This window comes from Budorcas taxicolor, chromosome 4, assembly GCF_023091745.1.
Source record: "Budorcas taxicolor isolate Tak-1 chromosome 4, Takin1.1, whole genome shotgun sequence".
Lineage (NCBI taxonomy): Eukaryota > Metazoa > Chordata > Mammalia > Artiodactyla > Bovidae > Budorcas > Budorcas taxicolor.
This window is the reverse complement of record NC_068913.1, coordinates 119918439-119941834: the sequence shown is the minus strand read 5'-3', so window position 1 is coordinate 119941834 and position 23396 is coordinate 119918439. Positions and strand designations below refer to the sequence as shown.

Below are 23396 nucleotides of genomic sequence, written 5' to 3'. Positions count from 1 at the left end.
GTGGGCTGCAGCTCATGGGGTCACAAAGAGTCAGACACGACTTAATGACTAAACCAACAACAAAGTTTATATAATTTAGTTTTAAATAATGTTGTGTTTAATAACTGCGGAATTCCTAAAAACAAACACTGGCTTCCACAAACCAGTGCTGGGGGTCTCCAGCAAACCACTGGATGGTCATCACCTACCACAATTCAGAAGTCCATTCGTGTCTTTACAATTTAGATTTCATGCTTGGGTCACACTGGGCCAGTAGAGAACCCTGTCTTTGGACCATATAATTCCTTTTGGCTGAACTATATTCGAAGCCCCTTCCTGTCAGGGGACTTCCCCTCCCTATGAAGCAGGGACCCCTCCCGTGAGACAAAGGGAAAACATCTCTCCCTTCCTTTGCCGCTCAGATGTGTGCTCATGACCCAGGCTCTGCCAATTTGCCAGGGTCCAGAGAGGAAAGGTCTTAGAAGTGACTTAGGAGAAGCCTTAGAAGGCAGGGAAAGGCCAGTTCTGTCTCCATGTTGGGTCTCCCTGGGGGCTCAGACAGTAAGGAATCTACCTGCACTGCAGGACACCCGGGTTTGATCCTGGGTCGGGAAGATCCCCTGGAGAAAGGAATGGCAACCCACTCCAGTATTCTTAGCTGGAGAACTTCATGGACAGAGGAAACTGGTGGGCTATAGTCCACGGAGTTGAAAAGTCAGACACAACTGAGCAACAACAATGGCCTCCATGCTGGAACTGCGGCTTTGACCTGCTTTTCTTTGCTGTTGCTATTATCATCATACATAATGGCCCGCCTCAGAGAATCCTGCCCGGCCGCCTAACTGTTAAAATGAAGTGCCTTTGTTCAGAACCGTGTCCACCTGTGGATGGCAGGAAGAAAGAAATTAACACATCTCCTGCCTGAGGCTTGGCCTTTATTGGGCTTCCCTGGTGACTCAGACAGTAAGGGATTCATCTGAAGTGCAGGAGACCTGGGTTCCATCCCTGGGTGGGGAAGATCCCCTGGAGAAGGAAATGGCTGCCCACTCCAGTATTCTTGCCTAGAGAATCCCACGGAGAGAGGAGCTTTGTGGGCTACAGTCCACAGGGTCGCAAACAGCTGGACACCACCGAGTGACTGACAGTGACGTTTTTGTTTCCTCACCTCCCTCACCTCTGATCTATAAAAGAACCTGGCAGCCAGAGCCTCGTAAGATGGCTATTTTGAGAGACACACTAACGTCTAATGTCACAGACTAGTGGTCTTCTCGGCCGCCTTGTCTCTCAGATCCTTAAGGTCTTGCTGTGCGGGGAGCAGAGTGAGCTTGCACCTGTAACAGTGTCGGGGCCTTCTCTGGCAGTCCAGTGGATAAGATTCTTTGCTTCCAATGCAGGGCGCATGGGTTTGGTTCCTGTTTGCAGAATTAAGATCCCACATGCTGCATGACGCGGTCAAATTAAAAAAAAAAGTGATTCCCATCAAGTAAGTTGCAGACATGCTGTGTTTATACTCAGAAATGGTGCACTGGTATCTTCAAGGGACCAGCTCTTGACTGGGGCATCATTCCTTCAAGTCTGGTTCTCTGATCCTCCTGGAGATTTTGAAAGCTACCTGGTATTCTTTCTCTTCCTTATTAAAAAAATAAACTTTAAAATTTCAATTTACAGAAAGGTTGCAAAGATGGTGAGCCCCCGTGTCCTCCGTATCCAAGTTCCCTTGCTTCTTCGTCTTACTACAGTGCATTTATCACCACCAATGAGCCAGTGTTGATACATTGTCAACCTGAGCCTCCCTTGGACTGAGACACTTTCCCAGACTGCCCTTGTTTTTGATGACCTTGACGACTCTGGGGTGTATTGGTCTGGTGTTTTGTAGAACACAGGTCAATTTGGGTGTCTGACATTTTCCCCATGGTTGGAGTGAGGGTGTGCGTCGGGGAGGAAGACCTCACGGGCGGAGGGCCATTCTCGTTGAGCACATCAAGGGGCGTGCTGCCACTGTGACTCGCCCCTGCTGGTGCTCACACTGAGCCCCAGGTTTTTCCTCTGCAGTTACTTGACTTTTCCTCCTTTTGTCTGGTTTTCGGAGGCAGGTCAATAAACTGAGTGATGCTTAGGGGTGGGGAGGTAAGCTCCACTTCTCGAGGGGAAGAATTTAACAAAGTTAATATTTGTTTGTATCAATACCGACTCATGAATATTTATTTTATCCTTTGATGCTAACCCAATACCTTGCTGTTTATTTTTATGTTCGGATTATTTTTGCTCTAACTCTCAGGTTGATGCCCGTGTCCCCCTGTCACACCCCACACCTTTATTGTTTCGGGTTTCGATCAACGTTTCCTTTTGTTTTCGGCTGTGTCCTGCAGCTTGTGGGACCTTAGTTCCCCGACCAGGGATTGAACCCAGGGCCCTGGCAGTGAGAGCATGGAGTCTTAGCCGTCGGACTGTCAGGGAACTCCCTGATCACCTTCTTTGCTGGCGCTACAAGATGCTCCTGGCTTATCTTGTATATTTCTTGCCTCAGCCCTAGAATCAACCACTTCCCCAAGGAACTTTGGCTTTTTATAAGAGAATGGAAGCAGGAACCACATGTGGCCATCTGTCTGTCTATCTATGTATCCCCCCATTTGGCCTATCCGTCTGTCTATCTGTCATGTCTATCTATTCATCATATCTGTCTGTCTGTCCATTGTGTCTATCAGTCTATCTATATTGTCTGTCCATCTGCCTATCCTTCTATCTATCTGTCCATCTGTCTGTCCTGTCTGTCTGTCTACCGTGTCTGTCTCTCTGTACCTCCTCTTGGCTCTTTTCCTCTGGAGAGCCCTAAGCACTACACCACCTCTGCAGCCCTGGGCAGAGGGAGCCTGGACGGACCGGTGGGTTTCAGTACGTACTCAGGCACACGTAAGGGTGGGAAAACTTCAGGGGAAGGGAGATGAGTGGTTAGGGCAGAATCTCCAACAGAGGGGCCTAGAAGTTCTCCTCTGGGTCACCCACGATGAACTCAGGCTGTGGTTTTATTGCATGGCAAGGGGCAACTGTGAAAGTCTCACTCGTGGCTGACTCTTTGCGACCCCATGGACTTCATAGTCCAAGGAATAGTCCAACAGCACAAGGGGCGACTGTGCTGTGGGAAGGACAGGAGTTAGTGATCAGATGGACCTGAGTTCAAATGTGGACTGTGTGAACAGGTCGGGTCACTTACCCTCTTCTCAGGGTCTTGAGCGGTAAAACAGAGCCAACAGCACCTACCTCACAGGGTTGCCGTGATGGTTGAGTTATACAACGCACGCGAGAAGCCAGCAGTGTGGTGGTTATTCTACAAAAGCTAGATGCCGCCCCATCTCTCTCTCTCTCTTTATCCGCACCCCCCCGCCCCCGTCACCTGTCTCTTTCTCTCTCATGCACACGATTAGCTGCATTAGAACGATTAGTTCTTGATCTAAGAAAGATTTACTGAGCTCCTGGTATTTGCCAGGAACTGTGCTTGGTGTTGGAAAATAGCGAACCAGACAAATGAGACTGGACAGAAAATGAGACCATATATAAACAATAGTCCTGTTTAGAGGAAAAGAGAACAAGGTGACGTGAACAAGCCTCTGGGTTGGTTTGTGTTGATAACATCCTCACTGCGATGTTAAGTGACGAGGGCACAGTAGTGATCCATGGGAAGTATGTTCTGGACAAAGGCAATGGGGGCGTGGTAGGGGGCTGCAGAGGTGGGCAGGGGTGGGTTCCCGGGTTCCTAGAGGTCTCAGTGAGGAATTAGTGTTTGATTCTAAGTGAGCTGGGAAGCTGGGGGGAGATTTTTCTGTTCAGTGCTGATATAGAGACTCACCCGTATTGTTGCTTGCAGCTGTGGTTTGAGGATTTTTCATGCTAGGGTAAAATTCTATTTCATGAACATATCACAGTTTGTTGTGTTTTTCACTGGGGATAGACAGCTGGCTTGCTAGTAGATTTTTGCTTGTTTATCTCTCCACTGTGAATGCTTGGAAAGGGAAAGAAAGAAGCCCTTTAACAGAGGCGGGAAGGAACTTTGGTTATACGTGAATGTTGCTTGGCTGGGTTTTGTATGGGGTATAAAGACAAAAAAAAAAATTGGTCTCTATGTCCTTATGTCTTAGAAATTTGATCTCATTTTGATCAAGTTAGAATCAAAGCAAGGTCTAGTGGAATGAAGGGAACCATCCCAAATCTTGGCAGGTTCAAAGACCCGACATGACAGTGAAACCAGAGTACACAGCAAGGAGCAGTGTTCTCACCTGTGGACACGTAAGTCATCATGGCGAACACACTGGCAACGACCACACAATTCTCTATGTTGGTAGATCTGAAGACTTCCTGAAGTTTCTCAGGGTAACCAGCCTACCGGCTAATAAACACCTGTGAAGCGTCTATGTTTGTCAAATCTGAAGACTTCCTGAAGTTTCTCAGGGTAACCAGCCTACCGGCTAATAAACACCTGTGAAGCGTCTATGTTTGTCAAAGCATTCCAATAGATACTGGGCGTCCCTGGTGGCTCAGCTGGTAAAGAATCCCCCTGCAACGCGGGAGACCTGGGTTCAATCCCTGGCTTAGGAAGATCCCCTGGAGAAGGGAATGGCTACCCGCTCCAGTATTATTCTGGCCTAGAGAATTCCATGGACTGTATAGCCCATGGGATTGCAAGGAGTTGGACATGACTTTCGCTTTCACTTCTTCTTTTCTAAGAGTTTTGTAGGAAGTACACAGAAATTTACAGAGCGCAAGAAGAGATACTCCAGACCTCACAGAGCTTGCACTCTGACTGTGGGTGGATACAGATATGTGAAATGCTGAGATGAAATACAAGGACGTGTGTGCCAAGTGTCAGATGAATGCTGTGTGCCCTCGGTTCTCTTGGACTCTCAGCTCCCCCAGAGCAGGGGCTGAAGCTGTCTTTTTTCCATTGTGTGTTCGTGTGTTTGAATGAATGAGTGAGTAGAGACTGGAATTGCCCAGGAAAGACTTCGTGGGGAAGGAAGGTCTCGGTGTGGACAGTAAATAGTGGTAGCTCTGAATCTGAAGAAGAGGAAAGAGGGCCTGGAAGTGGTGAATGTTCTAGGGGCTGGCAATGGGAAGACCCAGGTGGGTGGTGAGAGGAGGAAGCCAGGCTGCAGGAAAGGGCTCTTTAGGCAGAGAAGTGGGGAGGACTTGGAAGGGCAGGATGGGGTCCCAAAGTCAAGGTCTTGGGTGCTGGTGAAGGAGTTTGATTTTTGCTCTACAGTTAATGAGAACACTGTATTGCAGTGCTTCCAGCAGAGGTGAAAAACTGTGCGTGTGGGCTTCCTATTTTAGGGGGATGCAGAAAAGCCAGTGTCAGCTGCAGTGACAGAGATGCCTCCAACCGGGCGGGATGACAGTGCACAGTGGCAGTTGGAGGGCGCCCAGGGACTGTCAGAAGGGGCAAGCCCAAATACACAAGCACTTCTCAAGAGTATCCTATTTACTGATGTGCCTTTGGCCAAGGCAAGTCACATGTTCAGACCCAGATTCAAGGGCTGGAAAATAGGCTCTGCTCCTTGCTAGGAGGAGGGGAAAGCCACAAGGGAAAAGGGTGACAGTAGAGGGAAAAGCTTGTGGCCATTTTTGAGGTCTACTCCCCTGGGTGATGTAAGTACCAAAGACAGGGAAACAACTCAGATCAAATGTAAGCGAACCTGTGCAGACAGCTGCATAAAAGGAAATTAAAAGGTCTAGATGGCTGGAGTGTTGAAAGATCAGAAATACCACATATATTGACTTTCTGGAGTATGTGTCTAAATCTCACATCTTAAATTGGATCTCATTAATCTCTGCTTTGGAGACGTTACTCCAGAAATTATCCGGGTCATTTCAGGCAGGTATTTAACTCAGCTCTCAGAAGCTGGGTGTTCAGGAAAACAGATACTTCTTTGTCTTTCCCTGGTTCTTTAGGGCACTGAGACTTATTCAAAATAAAGATGACACAGGATTTAATTAGTTAGAAGTAGTTCCTGGTTTCTTATACGCCTATGACAGTAGCAGTACTGGTTCAGGACGAGTTTCACACTCTCCAAGTCCTCACCACCATTTTCTGGCAGGAGGCACTCTATGCACAGTATTTGGAGGCCTTCGAAGCTTTTCAGGGGCCATAAAAAAGAGCTGGAGTCTTGAAAAAAATTTTAATTCAACATCACAAAAAGAGACTTCAAAATAAATTTACATCATAAAAATAATCTGCAAGCAATCTGTAGATTGTCTCATTTCCTAAGAATTCTTGGAGATGCTGAAAGCTCACAGGCAATAGCAATTTAAGTGGCTCTCTTACACTTCCAAAATCTAAAAGTTAAATGAAATATTCCTTTGAAGTCATCTTTATTGGAAAACAACAACAAAAAGGTATTTAAGGCAGAGTGGGGGTAAACTACAGTAAGGCCCCTACACTGAGCCTTCCAGTTGTGAACTTTCCAAACGCGAACTGTGCTCACATGTCCAGTCGGGGATGTTAGTTCATATGTCTGGCTTACACTGCTCCTTGCGCGCATCCTGTACAAGTGGCTGTGCTTTTGTGTGCTTTACAACATTGTGTAGGGTACAGCGGCACAGAACATCTGTTTCAAGCCCAGGACCTCCGGAAGCAAGTGTAAAAGCAGTGGTGGTTGCGTGTTAGTGGACCAGTCGGGTCTGACTCTTCGGGATTCTCCAGGCTGGAATACTCGAGTGGGTAAACATTCCCTTCTCCAGGGGATCCTCCCAGCCCGGGGATCGAACCGGAGTCTCCTGCTTTGCAGGCTGATTCCTTACTGTCCGAGCCGCCAGGGCAGCCCCCAAAGCAGTGGTATACAGCCGACTGTGTTAGCGGGACACCGAGGGTAGCTCTGTTGGACCTAGGGGCTGCGCACTGGAGGAGAACTTTTGCAGGGGACTGACACCGCCCAGGGAACTGGCGGGGCTGGTGCTGGTGAGCGGAGCGGACTGCAGTTGCCACACAGGACTACAGATGCTTGGCCTCCCTGGCGGCTCAGATGGTAGAGAATCCGCCTGCAATGCAGGAGACCCGGGTTCCATCCCTGGGTCGGGAAGATCCCCTGGAGAAGGGCATGGCAACCCACTCCAGTACTGTTACCTGGAGAATCCCATGGACAGAGGAGCCTGGTGGGCTCCAGTCCGTGGGGTCACAGAGAGTCGGACGCGACTGAGCGATTACCTTTCCCTCTGTTTGGAATCCTTGCGGGTCCGCAAACTCACTGCTGGGTGGGGGGGGGCCCTCTGGGGGCCCCGAGAACACCCCCGCCCTCCGATCCGGCAAGGGCCGCGCATGCAGGGCTATCTACGTCTTGCGGGTGGAGAGGTCCCAGGCCAGCGGCAGCCCGGCCGCTGGTCAGATCCAGTGAAACCAGGTTTCCGGGCTTGGGCGGAGTGACGGTTCCCGCCGGAGACCTCCCAGCGGACACCGCCCAGGGAACTGGCGGTTCGGTGCTGGTGAGGGGAGCGGACTGCAGCTGCCACACAGGGTCGTCCCCGGCGCGCCGCCCGCCCCCGGTAGCCCGCGCTCACGCGAGACCCGACCCCAACAGCCGGCTCCTCGCCCGGCTCTAGGCTGGAATTCGCCGGCTCCCGCGAGGGGCGTGGCCCCAAGTCCCACCCGCCAGGCCCCGCCCCCGGCCTCACGCCCCGCCCCCGGCCTCACGCCCCGCCCCCGGCCTCACGCCCCGCCCCCGGCCTCACGCCCCGCCCCCGGCCTCACGCCCCGCCCCCGGCCTCACGCCCCCTCAGGGGCCCTCGGCGCGCTCCTCTGACGCGCGGCGCCTTCCTCTGACGTCACGCCCCGCCCCGGCCTGCGACGCGCCGGCCTTCGGCACACCGAGCGGCTTCTCCTCAGGCGGCGGTTGAGACGACGGCTGTGGCAGCAGCCGGGGTTCTGGTCACCGTCCGTGTAGCGGCCGACTGTCCGCCCATTCCCGTCCCGGCCGGCGGGGCGGCCGTGCAGCCCCTCGAGCCGGTAGGCGATGGTGCGGCGGAGCGCGCGGGCGGCGAGGCGGCGGGCATGAAGGAGGATGGAAGGGCAGGACGAGGTGTCAGCGCGGGAGCAGCACTTTCACAGCCAAGTGCGGGAGTCCACGGTGAGCGCGCCCCGCCCGCCGCGTCGGCCTCTCCCCGCCTCGGCCCACCCGCCCCCCACTCCGGCCCTCCCCTCTTCCCTAGGGTCCCCGCGGCGCGCCTCTCCCCCAGGCCCCGTCCCCGCCGCGCGCCCAGCTGCTCCCTATCCTGGCGCGGTTCCGTCTATCACCTGTCCGCCCCCGGGAGTGCTTCGGCGCCACCGGCGTCCTGCTCGCCTCGGGCTCGTCCTGAGCCGGTCACCCTCCCAGCGGCGGACGACGGCCCCGCAGCCCACCCTGCAGCCGTGGCCCGCACCCCCGTGGCTCGGCTCCCCCGTGGCCCGGCTCCCTCGTGGCCCGCAGCCCCGTGGCTCGGCTCCCCAGAGTGGCCTCACCCCGTGGCCTCACCCCGTGGCCCGGCTCCCCCTGTGGCCTCACCCCCATGACCCGCACCCCGTGGCCTGGCTCCCCCCTGTGGCCTGGCTCCCCCGTGACCCGCTCCCCCGTGACCGGGTCCCCCGTGGCCCGGCTCCCCCTGTGGCCTGGCACAGTAGGCAAGTGTGCAGGCGGGCATCCAGCAGGACCTGGGCCGCCCTCGCAGGCGCCGGGCAAGGGCCAAGCTTGTCTCCTAGCCCCGCCGGGACCCTCGTCCTGGTTAGCACACACCTTTCCGAAACCTGGCATTTGGTGTGAAGACCCAAGGTCTATGGGGTTGAGGGCCCCGAGCAGAAGTCCTTTGTGCTCTGGAAGCAGCATCTGAAGGGAGTCATCCATTGTTGGCCCCCTGTCCTTCTGTGCTGCTGCCAGGGGTTGGGAAGCAGGCTTGGCCTTAGCAACCTCCTTTGATGTTTTCACCTTTTCCTGATGGCACTGGAGCACGTTATGGTTGTGTGTGTTTGTGTTTTCATAACAATGTAAAATATGTAAACTTGGGGTAATTGTGGTTACCTCTTCCTTCTTCTAACTCCCTTCCCTCAAACTCAGTCAGTCTCTTGGTTTTAGGTGGAAAATGCTGGTTGAGAATTGCCTAGTTTGGGTAGTTACTGATCTAGAAAATTGAGAACACTCTGCCAAGTCATACCTTGGAATAAAGAGATGTAAGTTCTGAACTGGTGGACTCTGATACGGCATTTTAGTTTAAATTTGTGACTTGAAGCTGAAATAAACAGAAGCACGTAATCATCCATGCCCAGCCTGAGGCGCTTTAAGCACGCTGCTGCAGTCCCGAAGGCAGACTGAGAAGCAGTGTGGCCAGCGTCCCAGAGGCCCGTCCCTTCTCCTGGTCTGGGTCCTCTCTGTTCCACCAGGAGGAGCTACTCTCCTGGCTTTAACAGCTGGGCTTAGCTTTGAACTCACAGACACAGAACCTTATGGTATGCTCTGTCCTGTATCTAATTTCTTTCACTCAGCGCTTGTGAAATTCCTCTGTGTTGTATGTGACTGTGATTCATCCATAAGGCTGTAGCTGTGTGGCTCTAGCACAGTTTATCTTTATTTTACTGTTGGTGGGCGCTTCAGTCGTGTTCAGGCCCTGTTTACCAGTATTCTTGTACGTGGCTTTTGGTGAATGTGTGTATCCATTTGTTAGGTCTGCACTCAGCATGCAACCTCTAGGTTATAGGTTGTGGGTTTGTTCATCTATGGTAGATACTTTGAAGTAGTTTGCCAAAGTGGGTTGTACCAATTTACACTCCCACTGGCACTGTAGAAGAGGTTTGATTTGCTTCTCATCTGTACAAATACTTAGCATTAAAAAAAACCATTCTGATAAGTGTCATGGTATTTATTGCACAGAAGGTTTTATTTGCATTTCCCTGATGATAAGAATTTGAGCATCTTTTCATATTTTTTTTGGCCATTTGGAAATCTTTTGTGACGAGTCTTCAGGTCTTTTCCCCATTTTTAAACTTGTTTATGTTTTTAATAGTGATTGCAAGAGTTCTTTGTGTTTTCTGGATATGATCCTTTAGTCACATATATGTATATACATGTGTATGTGTATAGTAAGTCTTTTTCTCATTCAGTGGATTCCTTTTCACTTAATGATATCTTATGAGCAGAAATTCTTAATTTTAATATAGTTCACTTTATCAGAATTTCTTCCTTTCTGACTAGTGATTTTTTTTATGTCCTGTTTAAAAAAATCTTTGGTTACTCTGAGGTTCTGAAGATGCTCTCTTGTGCTTTTCTCCAAATGCTTCATTGGTTTACTCCTTCTATCATCTGGCCACCTCATGCGAAGAGCTGATTCATCGGAGGGGCCCTGATGCTGGGAAAAATTTAAAGCCAAAGAAGAAGGGGGCGGCAGAGGACGAGATGGTTGGGTGGCGTCACCGACTCAAGGGATATGAGTTTGAGTGAACTCCGGGAGAGAGTGCAGAACAGGGGAGCCTGGCGTGCTGCAGTCCCGACACGCGGCTGCCAGGAGCAGAGCGCGCCTTAGTGACTGAGCAGCAGCTGCCTCCTCTCTAGCCTGTGGCTCATCTGGGATTCATCTTCTGTGTGTTATCCAGTAGGAGGGGTGTGTTTTTTTCTCACTTGGATGTCTGATTGCTTCAACAGTGTTTATGACCTTAGTCACAAATTGAAAGTGAAAGTCAGTCGTGTCCAGCTGTTTTCAACCCCATGGACTGTAGCCTGACAGGCTCCTTTGTCCATAGAATTCTCCAGGCAGGAATACTGCAGTGGGTTGCCATTCTCTTCTCCAGGGGATCTTCCCAACCCAGGGACTGAACCTAGGTCCCCTGCATTGCAGGCCGATTCTTTATCATCTGAGTCACCAGGGAAGCCCAATCACACAATTCAGTAACTGTATATTTGTGGGATTTAATTGAAACTCTGTGCAGTTCCATTGGTCTGTTTTGGCTGTATTTTAGATTAATCAGATATTCTTTTATTTGGATTGGGAAAAGTACCCATATTTTAGTATCCAGGAGCTTTATTTTTTTGGTCCACTAGCCTGGAAACAGCTCCATTTTGACACTGATTCTAGAATCCCTTAGTTTTGCTCCTCCTCAGCCCTACCTCTCCTGGCCCAGGACCCTTGGATGGTGGATAGACTCTGCTGCTGCGGAGCCAGTGCAGACAGTGGCCCAGCTTAGTGAGGTTCCGGTCTTTGGAAGTTTTGGGAGAGTTGGCCAGGAGATACCACTAAGATGGCTATGGTCACTGCTCCTCCTCAGCCCTACCTCTCCTGGCCCAGGACCCTTGGATGGCAGATAGACTCTGCTGCTGCTGTGGAGCCAGTGCAGACAGTGGCCCAGCTTAGTGAGTCTCCGGTCTTTGGCTTTCCTTCCTTGAAGTGCTCATATTTAGAGTGAGTATAAATGCTTGATTTTCTCTAGGACTTGTCACCAATTCTTTTTTCATTTAGTTTTAAAAGTAGGTTTGTTTTTGCAGTCTGTGAGTTTGTTTCTGTTTTGTAAATAAGTTCATTTGTATCGTTTTTTTAAGATTCTGCTATAAGTGGAATGTATTTTTCTTTCGCCTTCTGACTTCAGTTAGTGAGATAGTCTCTAGGTCCATCCGTGTTGCTGCATGTGGCGTCATTCCATCCTTTTTCATGGCTGAGTGGTGTTCCACTGTCGGAGAAAGCAGTGGCACCCCACTCCAGTGCTCCTGCCTGGAGAACCCCAGGGACGGGAGAGCCTGGTGGGCTGCAGTCCATGGGGTCTCGAAGAGTCGGACACGACTGAGCGACTTCACTTTCACTTTTCACTTTCATGCATTGGAGGAGGAAATGGCACCCCGCTCCAGTGTTCTTGCCTGGAGAGTCCCAGGGACGGGGGAGCCTGGTGGGCTGCCGTCTCTGTGGTCGCACAGAGTCGGACACGATTGAAGCGACTTAGCAGCAGCGGCAGCATGTATAATGTCATGTCGTCTGCAGATAGTGACAGTTTTAACTTCTTTTCCACTTTGGATTCCTGTTAGTTTTCTTCTTTGACTGCCATGGTGCCAGTTCTTTACATTATTCAACTTTTTTTGTTTTGCCAAAAAGATAAAATACAAGTAGCTTACAGTTTACCATTTTTGAGTGTGCCTTTAGTGACACTGAGCACATTTGCACTGCTGTGAATCACCACCATCCATCTCCAGAAGTTTATCGCCATTTCAGACTGAAACTGTTCCCTTTGATCAAAACTGGCTCCCCGCTCCTTCCAGCTCCCGGTGGCCACCGCTCTGCTTTCTGTCTCTCTGAATTTTACTGTTCCAGGTAACTCATGTACGTGGAGTTGTGCAATATTTGTCCTTTTGTGTCTGGCTTATTTCCCTTAGCATGTTTTCAGGTTTCATCCATGTTGAGGGACGTGTCAGAATTTCCTTCCTTTCTAAGGCTGGATAAAATTCCATTGTGTGTACAGCCTTGTTTTGCTCATCCGTTCACCCATCAGGGGACCTTCGGGTTGTTTCCTGGCTACTGTGAACGATGCTGCTGCGAACATGGGGGTATGAATACTTGTTCCAGGCCTTGGTTTCAGTTCTTTTAGGGATATGCCCAGAGTCTGAGTTTCTGGATCTCATGGTAATCCTGCGCTTAGTTTTCTGAGGAGTCGCCGTCCTGCTTCCCACAGTGGCCGGACCGTCTTCCATTCCTGGCAGTGATGTGCCAGAGCTTCAGTTCCTCTGTCTCTTCACCAACACCTGCTGCTTTCTGGTTTTTAAAAAGGCGTAGTTATCCTAGTGGGTGTGCAGTGGTATTTCATTATGGTTTTGACTTGTGTTTCTGATGGTTAGTGATGTTGAGCATTGGTTTATGTGCTTTTGGACATTTGTGTATTTTCTTTGAAGAAATGTCTATCGAAAGCCCGTTGCCCATTTTTGAATTGGGTTATTTTGTTGTTGAGTTTTAGGAGTTCTTTATATATTCTAGATATTAACCCCTTTGTGATCTGACAATGTTTTCTTTCATTCCGTGGGTTGCCTTTTTACTCTACAAGGTGGTGGACTAAAGTTTTAAATTTTGGTGAAGCCCTGTTTTTTTTTTCACTTGTTTGTCATTGTTGCCTGTATTGTGGTGTTCTATCCAAGAAATTATTGCCAAATCCAGTACCATGAAGATTTTCCCTTATGTTTTCTTCTAAGAGTTGTATAGTTTTAATTGACATTTTTGAGATCTTTGATCCACTTTGAGTTAGTTTTTTGTATGTGGTGTAGTATTTAATTTTTAAAAGCTCATGTAATAATCTTACTTTAGTATTATGAATATTTCAGAGTTCTCTTGTCAATTACTATAATGGTCACATTTAGCTGCTACTATGAGGTGGTAATGATCCAGTTCCTTTCTTCTTTTTGCTGTCTTTTTATTTCCTTTTCCTTTTGGACCTCAGGTGCACAGAATTAGATCACTCTTTTAAAACATTTATTTGTTTATTTTTGGCTGTGCTGGGTGTTTGTCGCTCAAAACCTTCTCTCTCATTGGGGAGCGTGGGGGCTGCTCTCGAGTTGGGCTTCTCATTGCAGTGGCTCTCTTGCTGCGGAGCACAGGCTCCAGGGTGCCCGGGCTCTACGGTGCACGGGCTCCAGGGCGCACGGGCTCCAGCGCGCACAGGCTCCAGCGCGCACAGGCTCCAGCAGTTGCAGCGCCTTCGGACTGGGGCACAGGCTCAGTGATTGTGGCACACACAGGCTTAGTTGCTCTGAGGCATGTGGGATCCTCCTGGAGCAGGAATCAAACCTGTGTCTCCCGCTTTGGCAGATGGCTTCTTTACTACTGAGCCACCAGGGAAGCCCTGTGACTGGATATCTGAATAGGTCATATGTAGAAGAAGGACAAGCCCCTGAAGCAGGAAATGGCAAACCGCTCCAGTGTTCTTCCCTGGAAAATTCCACGGACCGATGAACCTGGCAGGCTACAATCCATGGAGTGGCAGAGAGCTGGGCACGACCGAGCAGCTGAGCACACAGGATGAGAAAAAGCTTCGAGTGAGGCTCGTGCTGCAGCTGGTAAAGCTGCGAGTCATTCAGATCAGGGTGAGGAGTGTCCGGCCATTTTTACGCTTTGGACAGAGTTCACATTTTTTGTCTTTGTTCAGACATAGCTACAGAGTGATCTTATTTATTCTTTATCCATTATGGTCACAGAGTGGCCTTCTCTGATGTTAATGTTTTCTGAAGTTGTTTATTTTCCATGGGAGAATCAAGTCCTAGCTAGGAGTACCTGGCTGTGAGTAGCTGGCCAGTTTCAGAGTTCTAGTTACTAAGAGAACCTGATGTAGCTTTGTTAACTTAATGTCTAGATTTTAAAAGAACAAGGTGATGGGGACTTTTTCCTTCATATTCTGTACTTGCTGTCCAGGAAGTTCCATGTTTTCAAATTTTTCCAGGGCTGGCTACCTAAGTTTTGGGGCCCAGTACAAAATGAAAATACGATTTTCATAGTCGAAAATGCCGTTAAAGTTACAATAATCTTGTATTAGTTTCAATCAATTAGTACTGCTAAGTAATTCAGTTATGTCTACTTTTCTTTTTCTGAGTCTTTCCCATATTATAGGTTACTGTTGTTGTTTAGTCACTGAGTCGTGTCCGACTCTTTCGTGACCCCGTGGACTGTAGCCCGCAAGTCTCCTCTGTCCATGGGACTTCCCAGGCAAGAATATTGGGGTGGGTTGCCATTTCTCCAGGGGATTCCTTAACCCTGAGCCTCCGGGGAACCCCTGTTATAGGTTACTACAAGATATTTAAGATAGGTCCCTGTGCTATATAGTACAAACAAAAATTGAGGTAAGTTGTTGCTAATAGACTTGCTTGACAAGAAATTTTAAAAGTAGTTCTAAAGAGAGAAGGAAAATTAGGTAAGAAACTCAGATTTACATAAAAAAAGAAAAAGTATTCTGAATAAATTAAGGTTAAATAAATTTCTTATTTTTATTCCAACATATAGCAGTTTATTGAAAGTGATAACACCAGTGTATCCAGTGATTAGCTTGTGGATAAGTAAAATGAATGACAGTAACATTATAGGGACAGCTGGAAGAAATTGGGAAAACTCTGTAAGGTAGCCTCACTACCTATGAAGCAGTATAGTGTATTTAATTGTAAATTCTAGGGCAGCCAACAAAAATATTTATAAAGAAGTGTAACTGTTAGGCTAACAGCAGAGAGAAAATAGAATCACATAAAATCCTCAGTTTAAACCAGAGATGGCAGAAAAAGACTAAAGGCAAAAATCTAAATAGCATGGTCAATGAATAGAAAATTGTTAAAACTATGATAACTATTAAAACAACAATATCAGTGATTACTTTAATGGTCTAAATAAATCACTTAAAAGATTGTCAGAGTGAATTAAAAATCCCAAGTGTGTGTTGTCTATAAGAAATCCACTAAATATAAAGATACAGCTATATTAAAAGTGTGTTATCCTGGGTGGTGCTGGCGGTAAGGAATCAGTTTGCCAGTGCAGGAGTTGTGAAAGACTTGGGTTCAATCCCTGGGTGGGAAAGATCCCTTGGAGATCCCATTTCCTAAATGGCAACCCACCCCAATATTCTTGCCTGGAGAATCCCATGGACAGGGAAGCCTGGTGGGCTATAGTCCATGGGGTCGCAAAGAGTTGGATATGACTGAGCATGTGCGTGCGTGTGCATGCACACATACCTATTACACACATTAAAAGTGAAGGGATACAGAAAGATAGACCGTGTTAACTAATCAAGAGAGCTGGAGTAGCTGTTAATTTCAGACAAGGTGGACTTAGAGCGAGGAAGATTGTCAGGAAGAAAAGGAGCAATACATAATGATAAAGGGTCAGCTTTCCTAAAGGACAGAACAATCCTTAATGTGTATGCGCGTAACAACAGAGCATCAAAATACATGAGGCAGAAACTGAGTGAACTACCAAAGGAAACGGATGAATCCACTAACATAGCTGCTGCTGCTGCTGAGTCGCTTCAGTCGTGTCCGACTCGTAGTGACCCCATGGACTGCAGCCCACCAGGCTCCTCTGTCCATGGGATTTTCCAGACAAGAGTACTGGAGTGGGGTGCCATTGCCTTCTCCGACTAACATAGCTGGAGACTGCAACACCTCCTCTGTTGGTAATGGGCAGATCCAGTAGGCAGAAAATCAGTAAGTGTATACATATATAGTTAAACTAAATAATACGATCAGTCAGCTGGATCTAACTGACATTTACAGACGCCTTCATCCAACAATAGCACAATGTACGTTCTTCTCAAGCTTGCATGAAACATTCACGGAGATGAGGCACACTTTATAACGCACCTCAAAAGCAGAAACCACACGACGTCTGCTCTCACACCACAGTCCAGGTAGACTACAGATTAGTAACACAGCATTGGGGAGCTCTGAAGTACTTGGAAAGGAGAAGAAACCCTGAAGGAAATCAGTCCTGAACATTCATAGGAAGCACTGATGCTGAAGTTGAAACTGCAGTACTTTGGCCACCTGATGTGAAGAACTGACTCATTGAAAAAGACCCTGATGCTGGGAAAGATTGAAAGCAGGAGGAGAAGGAGACGACAGAGAATGAGATGGTTGCATGGCATCACCGACTCGATGGGCATGAGTTTGAGCAGGCTCTGGGAGTTGGTGATGGACAGGGAAGCCTGGAGTGCTGCAGTCCATGGGGTTGCAAAGAGTTGGACACGACTGAATGACTGAACTGAACTGAAGCTATCTAAGATAAACAGGAAAAACACAAATTACTAGAATCAGAAATGAAAGAGCAGCTATTGCAGATGATTCCATTAGCATTGCAACGATACTGCAGGATATTATGAACATTTCTGTGCCCACAGATTTGAAAACTTAAGATGAAATGAACAAATTCCTTCAAAGATAGTTTGCCAGAGCTCACACAAGGAAAAGCAGATAGAGTAGGTCTGTATCTACTAAAGAACTTGAATCAACTGTTAACCTTCCAAAACCAGTGCCAGATTGTTTGGCTGGTGAATTCTCCCAAATATTTAAGGAAGAAGTGATATAAATTCTCTGCAATCTCTTACAGAAAATAGAAGCAGAGGGAAAACTCCCTAAATCATCCTGTGAGGCCAGTATTACCCTAATGCCAGACAAAGACACTGTAGTGAAGGAAAACTACAGACTGATGCCTCTCATGAGCATAGATGCACAAATCTACAAGAAAATACTGGTAAGTGGATTCCAGCAGTGTACAAAAGAACTCCACGCTGTTGGGATTGTACTACGAAAGCCACTTTGTGTCGTCTGTTACATCAGCAGGCTAAAGAAGAAACACCCTAAGATGGTATCAGTAGATCAGAAGGAGCATTTGACAAGATCCAGCATCCATTCATGATAAACTCTCAGTAAACTGGAAGTAGAGGGGAACTTCCTCAGCTTGGTAAAGAGTATCCGCAAAATACCTATGAAAAGTGTTAGTCCCTCAGTTGTGTCTGATTCTTTGTGACCCCATAGACTGCAGCACGCCCGGCTTCCCTGTTCTTTACCATCTCCCAGAGTTTGCTCAAACTCATGTCCATTGAGTCAGTGATGCCATCCAACCATCTCATCCTCCATTGCCCCCTTCTCCTCTTGCCCTCAGTCTTTCCCAGCTTCAGGGTCTTTTCCAGTGAGTCAGCTTTTTGCATCAGGTGGCCGAAGTATTGGAACATCAACTTCAGCATCAGTCCTTCCAATATTCAGGGTTGATATCCTTTAGGATTGACTGGTTTGATCTCCTTACAGCATCACGGTTCAAAAGCATCAATTCTTCAGTGGTCAGCTTTCTTTATGGTCCAACTCTCGCATCCATATATGACTGCTGGAGAAACCATGGCTTTGACCATATGGACCTTTGTTGGCAAAGTGATGGGTCTGTTTTGTAACATGCTGTCTAGGAAACAGTTATAAAGAAGCTGAATATTCTCCTGCTGCTGCTTGCAACGGGGCTCTGTTGGATCTTTGTACCATACCCCTGATGACAGCTTGGGGCTCATCTTACAGCTTTATAGTCACTTTCACCTATTGAGCAGTTGAGTCCAGTCTCATCTAAACGCTCACCTTTCATCCAGTTCAGAGTGTCTTCCCTTTTCCCTGATCATACCTGACTGAGGCTGAGAAACTAGCAGTGGAAAGGGAGTGTGATTTACTCAGTTTATTTTAAAATTTTGTCAGGGCTCTCAGCAGGATTCAGGAGATTGTCAAGATCGTTCCTATTTGTGTTAGTACCTCCAGTATACCTAAAATATATTAAGTATCATACATAGTTTAGGAGATTTAGGAGACAGGTTTTATTTCCATGAAGCGTTCAGTAGAGATCATTGCTGTGCTCCAGCCTGTGGACGAGGGGTTTGTGGGGATCCAGGAGGCGGGAGGCTGTGTGGTTGGAAGGGCTGCGAGTGGGAGGAGGAGCCCGGAGGACGAGTGACACTGCCCTTCCTTCACGTTTTCTCAGACGGGTTTCAGAATGGATTTAAAGGACTTCTTGCTCATGACTTGCGTTGTAAGAATGTATAGAATCTGAAAAATCTCAAGAACAAGTAATAAAGTGTAATATTGTAGATGACATTAATGAACTAGAAATTTGCTGTGTTAATCTTGAGAGATGGAATATTTACTCTTTGTTAAATGTCTCAAGTGTTATTTTTTGTGAGGAAATACTGTTTATTCTTTGTTGAAGCACAAATTGAAAGGCATTGGGCAGTTTATTGTGATAGGCCTAGTTAGTTGCTGTTAGAGTAGATATCAGCATGTGCTGTGTATTCAGATTAAGTGTGGAAATGGAGCCCTGGCCATTTTGTCGTCTCTGTTTTGAAAGGTGGTTGTTGCAATTACGGCGAAGCCGTGAACATCTTTGTACATATATCCTTGTGTACATATGCAAGTAGATCTGAACAGAATGCTTGCAGCTGCTAGCAACAAGAATGAAATGTGTTTTTCATCAAGTAGGGGTTTATTTTACTATAAAAAGTCTGAAAGAATGATGTATTTATACATGTTGCAACATGAATTAACTTTGAAAACATGCTTAGTGAAAGAAGCCAGACACAAAAAGTCAGATATTGTATGATTCTTCTGTATGAAATATCCAAAATAGGCAAGTCCACGGAGCTAGAATTTTCTCCTGGCTGTGAGGGGCTTGGGAAGTGGAGTGCTAGAGTGGGGGGCACTTGGGGCTTCCCTGGTGGCTCAGACAAGAGCCCGCCTGCAGTGCGGATTGACCGGGTTCAGTCCTGGGTCGGGAAGGTCCCCTGGAGGAGGGCGTGGCAGCCCACTCCAGTACTCTTGCCTGGAGAATCCCCATGGACAGAGGCGCCTGGCGGGCTGCAGTCTGCGGGCTCACGACGAGTCGGCCAGGACTGACTCAGCGTGCTCGCGACGCAGTGCTTTGTTGCTCGTTGCATATTTAGTTTTAAAGAGTGTGTTCTGGTGCTGCGCCTTCTGGTGCATGAAGACTATTTCCTTATCATGGGTTAGCCCATTGTTGGCAGAGGGCCCCAGTTTGTCTTAACACTTTTTGTCTTAATGCAGCCTTGTCTGAGGGGAAAAGAATGTGGCGTTTTAACTTTCTTTGTTGTCAGCTTGGTATGTCTCTGTTTATTGTTTTGTCTTCATCCTTCTGAGTCACTTTATTTTAGCTATGTCTTAATCTGAGAGTTTCCTTTTAGTAGTTTGTTTTACTTACAATTATGATTTTAATATGTTTCGTCTTTATTATGTTATTAATTTTGTAACTATTTGTGTTTTCTTGTGTTTCACTACATAGTCTGGCCCTTAAGGTAATTGGAAAGCATTATGATTTTAATTTTAGTTACTGTTTGGCTCACTTAAAGGATACTAAGCATCTCTGATTTCTGATTTCGCAACTTTAAGATAAAGCCAGGTCTGCTGGCCCTGCTGTAGAATGAGACTGTTGGCTTAGTTACAGTTTACTTGTCTCCTCTCCCAGGATTTTGTTAGAAACCCTTCAGTGGTAGCTCTCCTCGAGGCCATTTGTACCCATTACTCTTAAACGATGTTTATGCCTGTAGTCATCTTAAATTAGCTGAAGCCCATCAGTCTTAAATGAAAGACTTGTAGTACAGTTTGATTCTAATGCACTAGTTTGAATTTAGGTTCAAATCTTACACCTGGAATTAAAGTATATTCGCTTGTAACAGTTTAATATTATAGATTTTTCCCAACATGTGAAAGAAGAGCGTCCTAGGAAAGCCTTCCTAAGCTGAAATGGCACAGAGCAGAGAAGCAGTCACTTGCTCACAGACACACAGAATAAACTGATGAAGCCCAGATACTCACAGACACAGTTCACAGTTGCTATGGCTCAATGCTGGGATGCTGACTGTGGTTCCCGGGGAGGCAGGAGCTGGGCGGGGCTGCTCACGGCTGGGGTGGACACTGCCTCTGTATAGCTCAGTAAGACATGCTGAGCTGAAGGAGATGTTTGCTTTTCACTTTTTTTTCCTTTCCAAAAGACTTTAGGAATACCTCTATTAGGTTACCTGTGGCTGGGAACTCAGCTTCCAGATGCCTGGCCATTCTTGCTCAGCATCAGGACTGAGGCCGCGGGTCCCCAGTGGGGGCTGCTGCGGGGCGGCTGGCAGAGAACAGAGGCGCGCGCGCTGCTGCTGCAGGCTCAGCTAGCCCTGCGCTCCCCTCCCTGTCTGGGGAGAGGAGCTCTGTCTCCTCAGAGGGCCCTTGGAGCCGTCCTCTCCCTTTCTGCCGGCACGCCTCACCTCTCCTGGCGAGGAGTTGTGGTGCCCCCTTTTTTGGTCAGGTGTCCCCTTTTGTCCCCCGGGAGGGAGGAGAATAGGAGGCCCCGCCATGCCCTGTTCTCATTTTACGCGTCCCTGTGGGTCTGTCTCTGCTAAAGATGTGCTCATTTGAGAAGGAGCACCTGCTCCTGGGCCTGTCTTTGGAGCTAGAGAAATAGTCTGAGCAGTTCTGTGACTGTTTTGTTCCAGTCTGATACAGTTTATATTCATAGAAACTTTTATTTCCAAAGTGGTAAAATGTCCGTTTTTATAACTGTTAGCCTTACTCTGCTCTCAGAGGGGTTGCTTTCCATTAGTCTTGTCCATCTCATGCCATGCATTTTGGTTCCTCGATTTCTGTTTGTCCATTAACGCTCATGACTTCTCATGTACCACTTTGCAGCACAAACATCTTGGGACTCCTGAGACTACTCTTCTACTACCAGCTTTACTTACTAATTTTAAAAAATTTTAAAGCATGCTTTAATCACGTCTTTCTATTCTTCCAAGTTCCTTGGGCAAGTCCTTTTTTTGCAGCTGCTTCTTTCCCAGGAACCTCAGCGGATTGGCATGTCCACTCCTATCTGTCACTTGGGTTCACTTTTCTCCCAAATCCACTTAGCTTTTATGGCCCATTATTTCACTCACTCTTGCTGATGCCCTAAAGCAGTGGTTCTCAAATAGTGGTCTAGGGGTTTCTGAGGGTTGGTGGTTAAAACCCTGGGAGAAGATTCTGGCTCTACTCAGAAATCATAGACAAGAAGAATGTTTAAAGGCCGGCAGGAAAAGGGAAGCCAGTTAGTGATGGAGTCTGGGAGAAGAGTCAGAGAAGGAGGAAGCTCGCTGATATCAGGGTGCTACTTAGAGGGCAGGTGAAATCATGAAGTGTGTTTTGGCTGTTGGTTCACCACTGCCTGCTGCCAGAAGTGCTTTGAGTTGGTCAGTGGGTGTGAAGTGAGCTAAGTGGTTGGAAGAGTGAGTGAGTGAGCGGTGTGAAAAGTGGAAGTCCATGAGTGGAGGCCGTAAAGGGGAGACAGAGAGCAGGGTATGGGGGGGGAGGAGGACTGGCTGGCCAGGTTGTGATGTCGGGCTCTCTGCCCCACAGCCTCTCGCTCTCGCCCGTTTTGTAAGTGCCTGGTTGTGTGACAGCCCAGAGCGCTCATAGCACTGCACAGGCGCGGTGTGACACACCTGCTGGGTCACGGGCCGCTTTTGTCCTGTAAACATGTGGAAGCTCTAGCTGAAGAGCCCTGTGTGCGCATTATGGCTGCGATGTGGCAGGTCAGCCACAAGGAAGTGCAGCGCGGCTGCCTGCGGTTGCTGGGCTGCCATCAGAGAACGAGCGTGTCTCCAGTGCCTGCAGCTCCTCGCGTCTCCCCAGCCTCCCCGCTCGCGCCGCGCCCACCCTGGGCTCCGCGCACAGGGTGAGCAGCGAGACGGTTGGCACGGTCCGCAGGACAGCCAGCAGGTGGAGCAGCCGGAGGCACCGGCGGATGGAGGCCACCAGCGGCCGCCACAGTGGATGTGGCACCAGGTGGCCATGGCCCTCTCGGCACGGCCCCTGCTGCGAGATGGGGGAGCAGCAGACGGCTCACTGGCTACCATTCAAAAGGTGCTGCAAGCGGGGAGTTCCCGTTTGCTCAGCGAGGTGGCACGGACTGCTGCTGGTGGTGGCTTATAGTGTAGCCCCCAGAATGATAGCTGTACCTTGTCTTGGGATCCCGGATGAGCCTCCAAGATGGTAGTGATAGGTTACACGTGCAGTGAACGGTTTCCCCCCAATTTGTGGTCTCCGGAGGAGAAGATTTAACTCTGGGACCAAAGACGGCCTCAGTCGCTGAGAGCTTTGTGTGGTAGAAACTTCATTAGAGTGACACTGGCAGAAAAAGCTGCTGACACAGAAGAAGGGGGAGGAAGTTCGCCTGCCTCGCTAGTTTAAGCAGAGCATTACATACTTTTCCGCCAGCTGCTGAGAGTAGGAAAAATACCTGAAGGCTGTGAGAGTTTTGCCCAGACCCTTTCCTGTAACATACATCCTGGGATGACACCAACACAGGATTAGCCAGAAGGAACCGGTTAACCCAGAGCCCAAGGCTGTGGAGGTTTTACCCAGACTGTCTCCCTTAATGAACGTTCTGAGTTCCAAAAAAGCCTGTCCTTGAACAAGAGATACTGCTGCCTACAAGGCCTACGTGTCTAAGGTAAAAGAATGTGAAACAGAAAGAATGTTTACCTCCTCCTTAAAGGGGCCTTCCACGTGGACTCCTTACCAGCCTGCCTAAAGTGAGCTCTCTTGCTGGCACTCTGAGGTGGATTTTCCCGACCGGCCTGAAGGCGGGTTTGGATGGTGCCCTCTGTGATGCTGCGCAGCTGCACCAATTGCAGAGACTCGCTGGGGCAGCGTCTGCGTGCACTGGGGCACGAGGTGCACGGCCCTGAGGACCCAGCTCCTCCGACAGGGAAGTCATGAGCGACGACGACCATGAGCATTGTGAGGCCCGCGGGTCCCCGGTGGGCAGTGACGCCTGTGGTGCAGCAGAAAGGGAAGCGTGAGAAGCCTGTGGCCCAAGGCGCGTCCTTGAGGGGGCATCCTCAAGGGGTCCCCAGTGTGACTGGGTTCACGATGTGTCGACCATGCACTCAGCTGGAGTTGGTC

The 23396-nt window shown here is 48.6% G+C and overlaps 1 protein-coding gene across 1 annotated transcript in view; it reads left to right on the top strand.

Annotated features, from left to right (window-relative positions):
- Positions 1-7861: 7861 nt before the first annotated feature.
- The window catches only part of LMBR1 (limb development membrane protein 1), a 130123-nt gene continuing 114588 nt past the window's right edge, over positions 7862-23396 (top strand). The window contains exon 1 of the mRNA XM_052638366.1: positions 7862-8090. Within this exon, the coding sequence (XP_052494326.1) occupies positions 8025-8090 (66 nt within the window). The 5' untranslated portion in view covers positions 7862-8024. The remainder of the gene's footprint in view (positions 8091-23396) is intronic.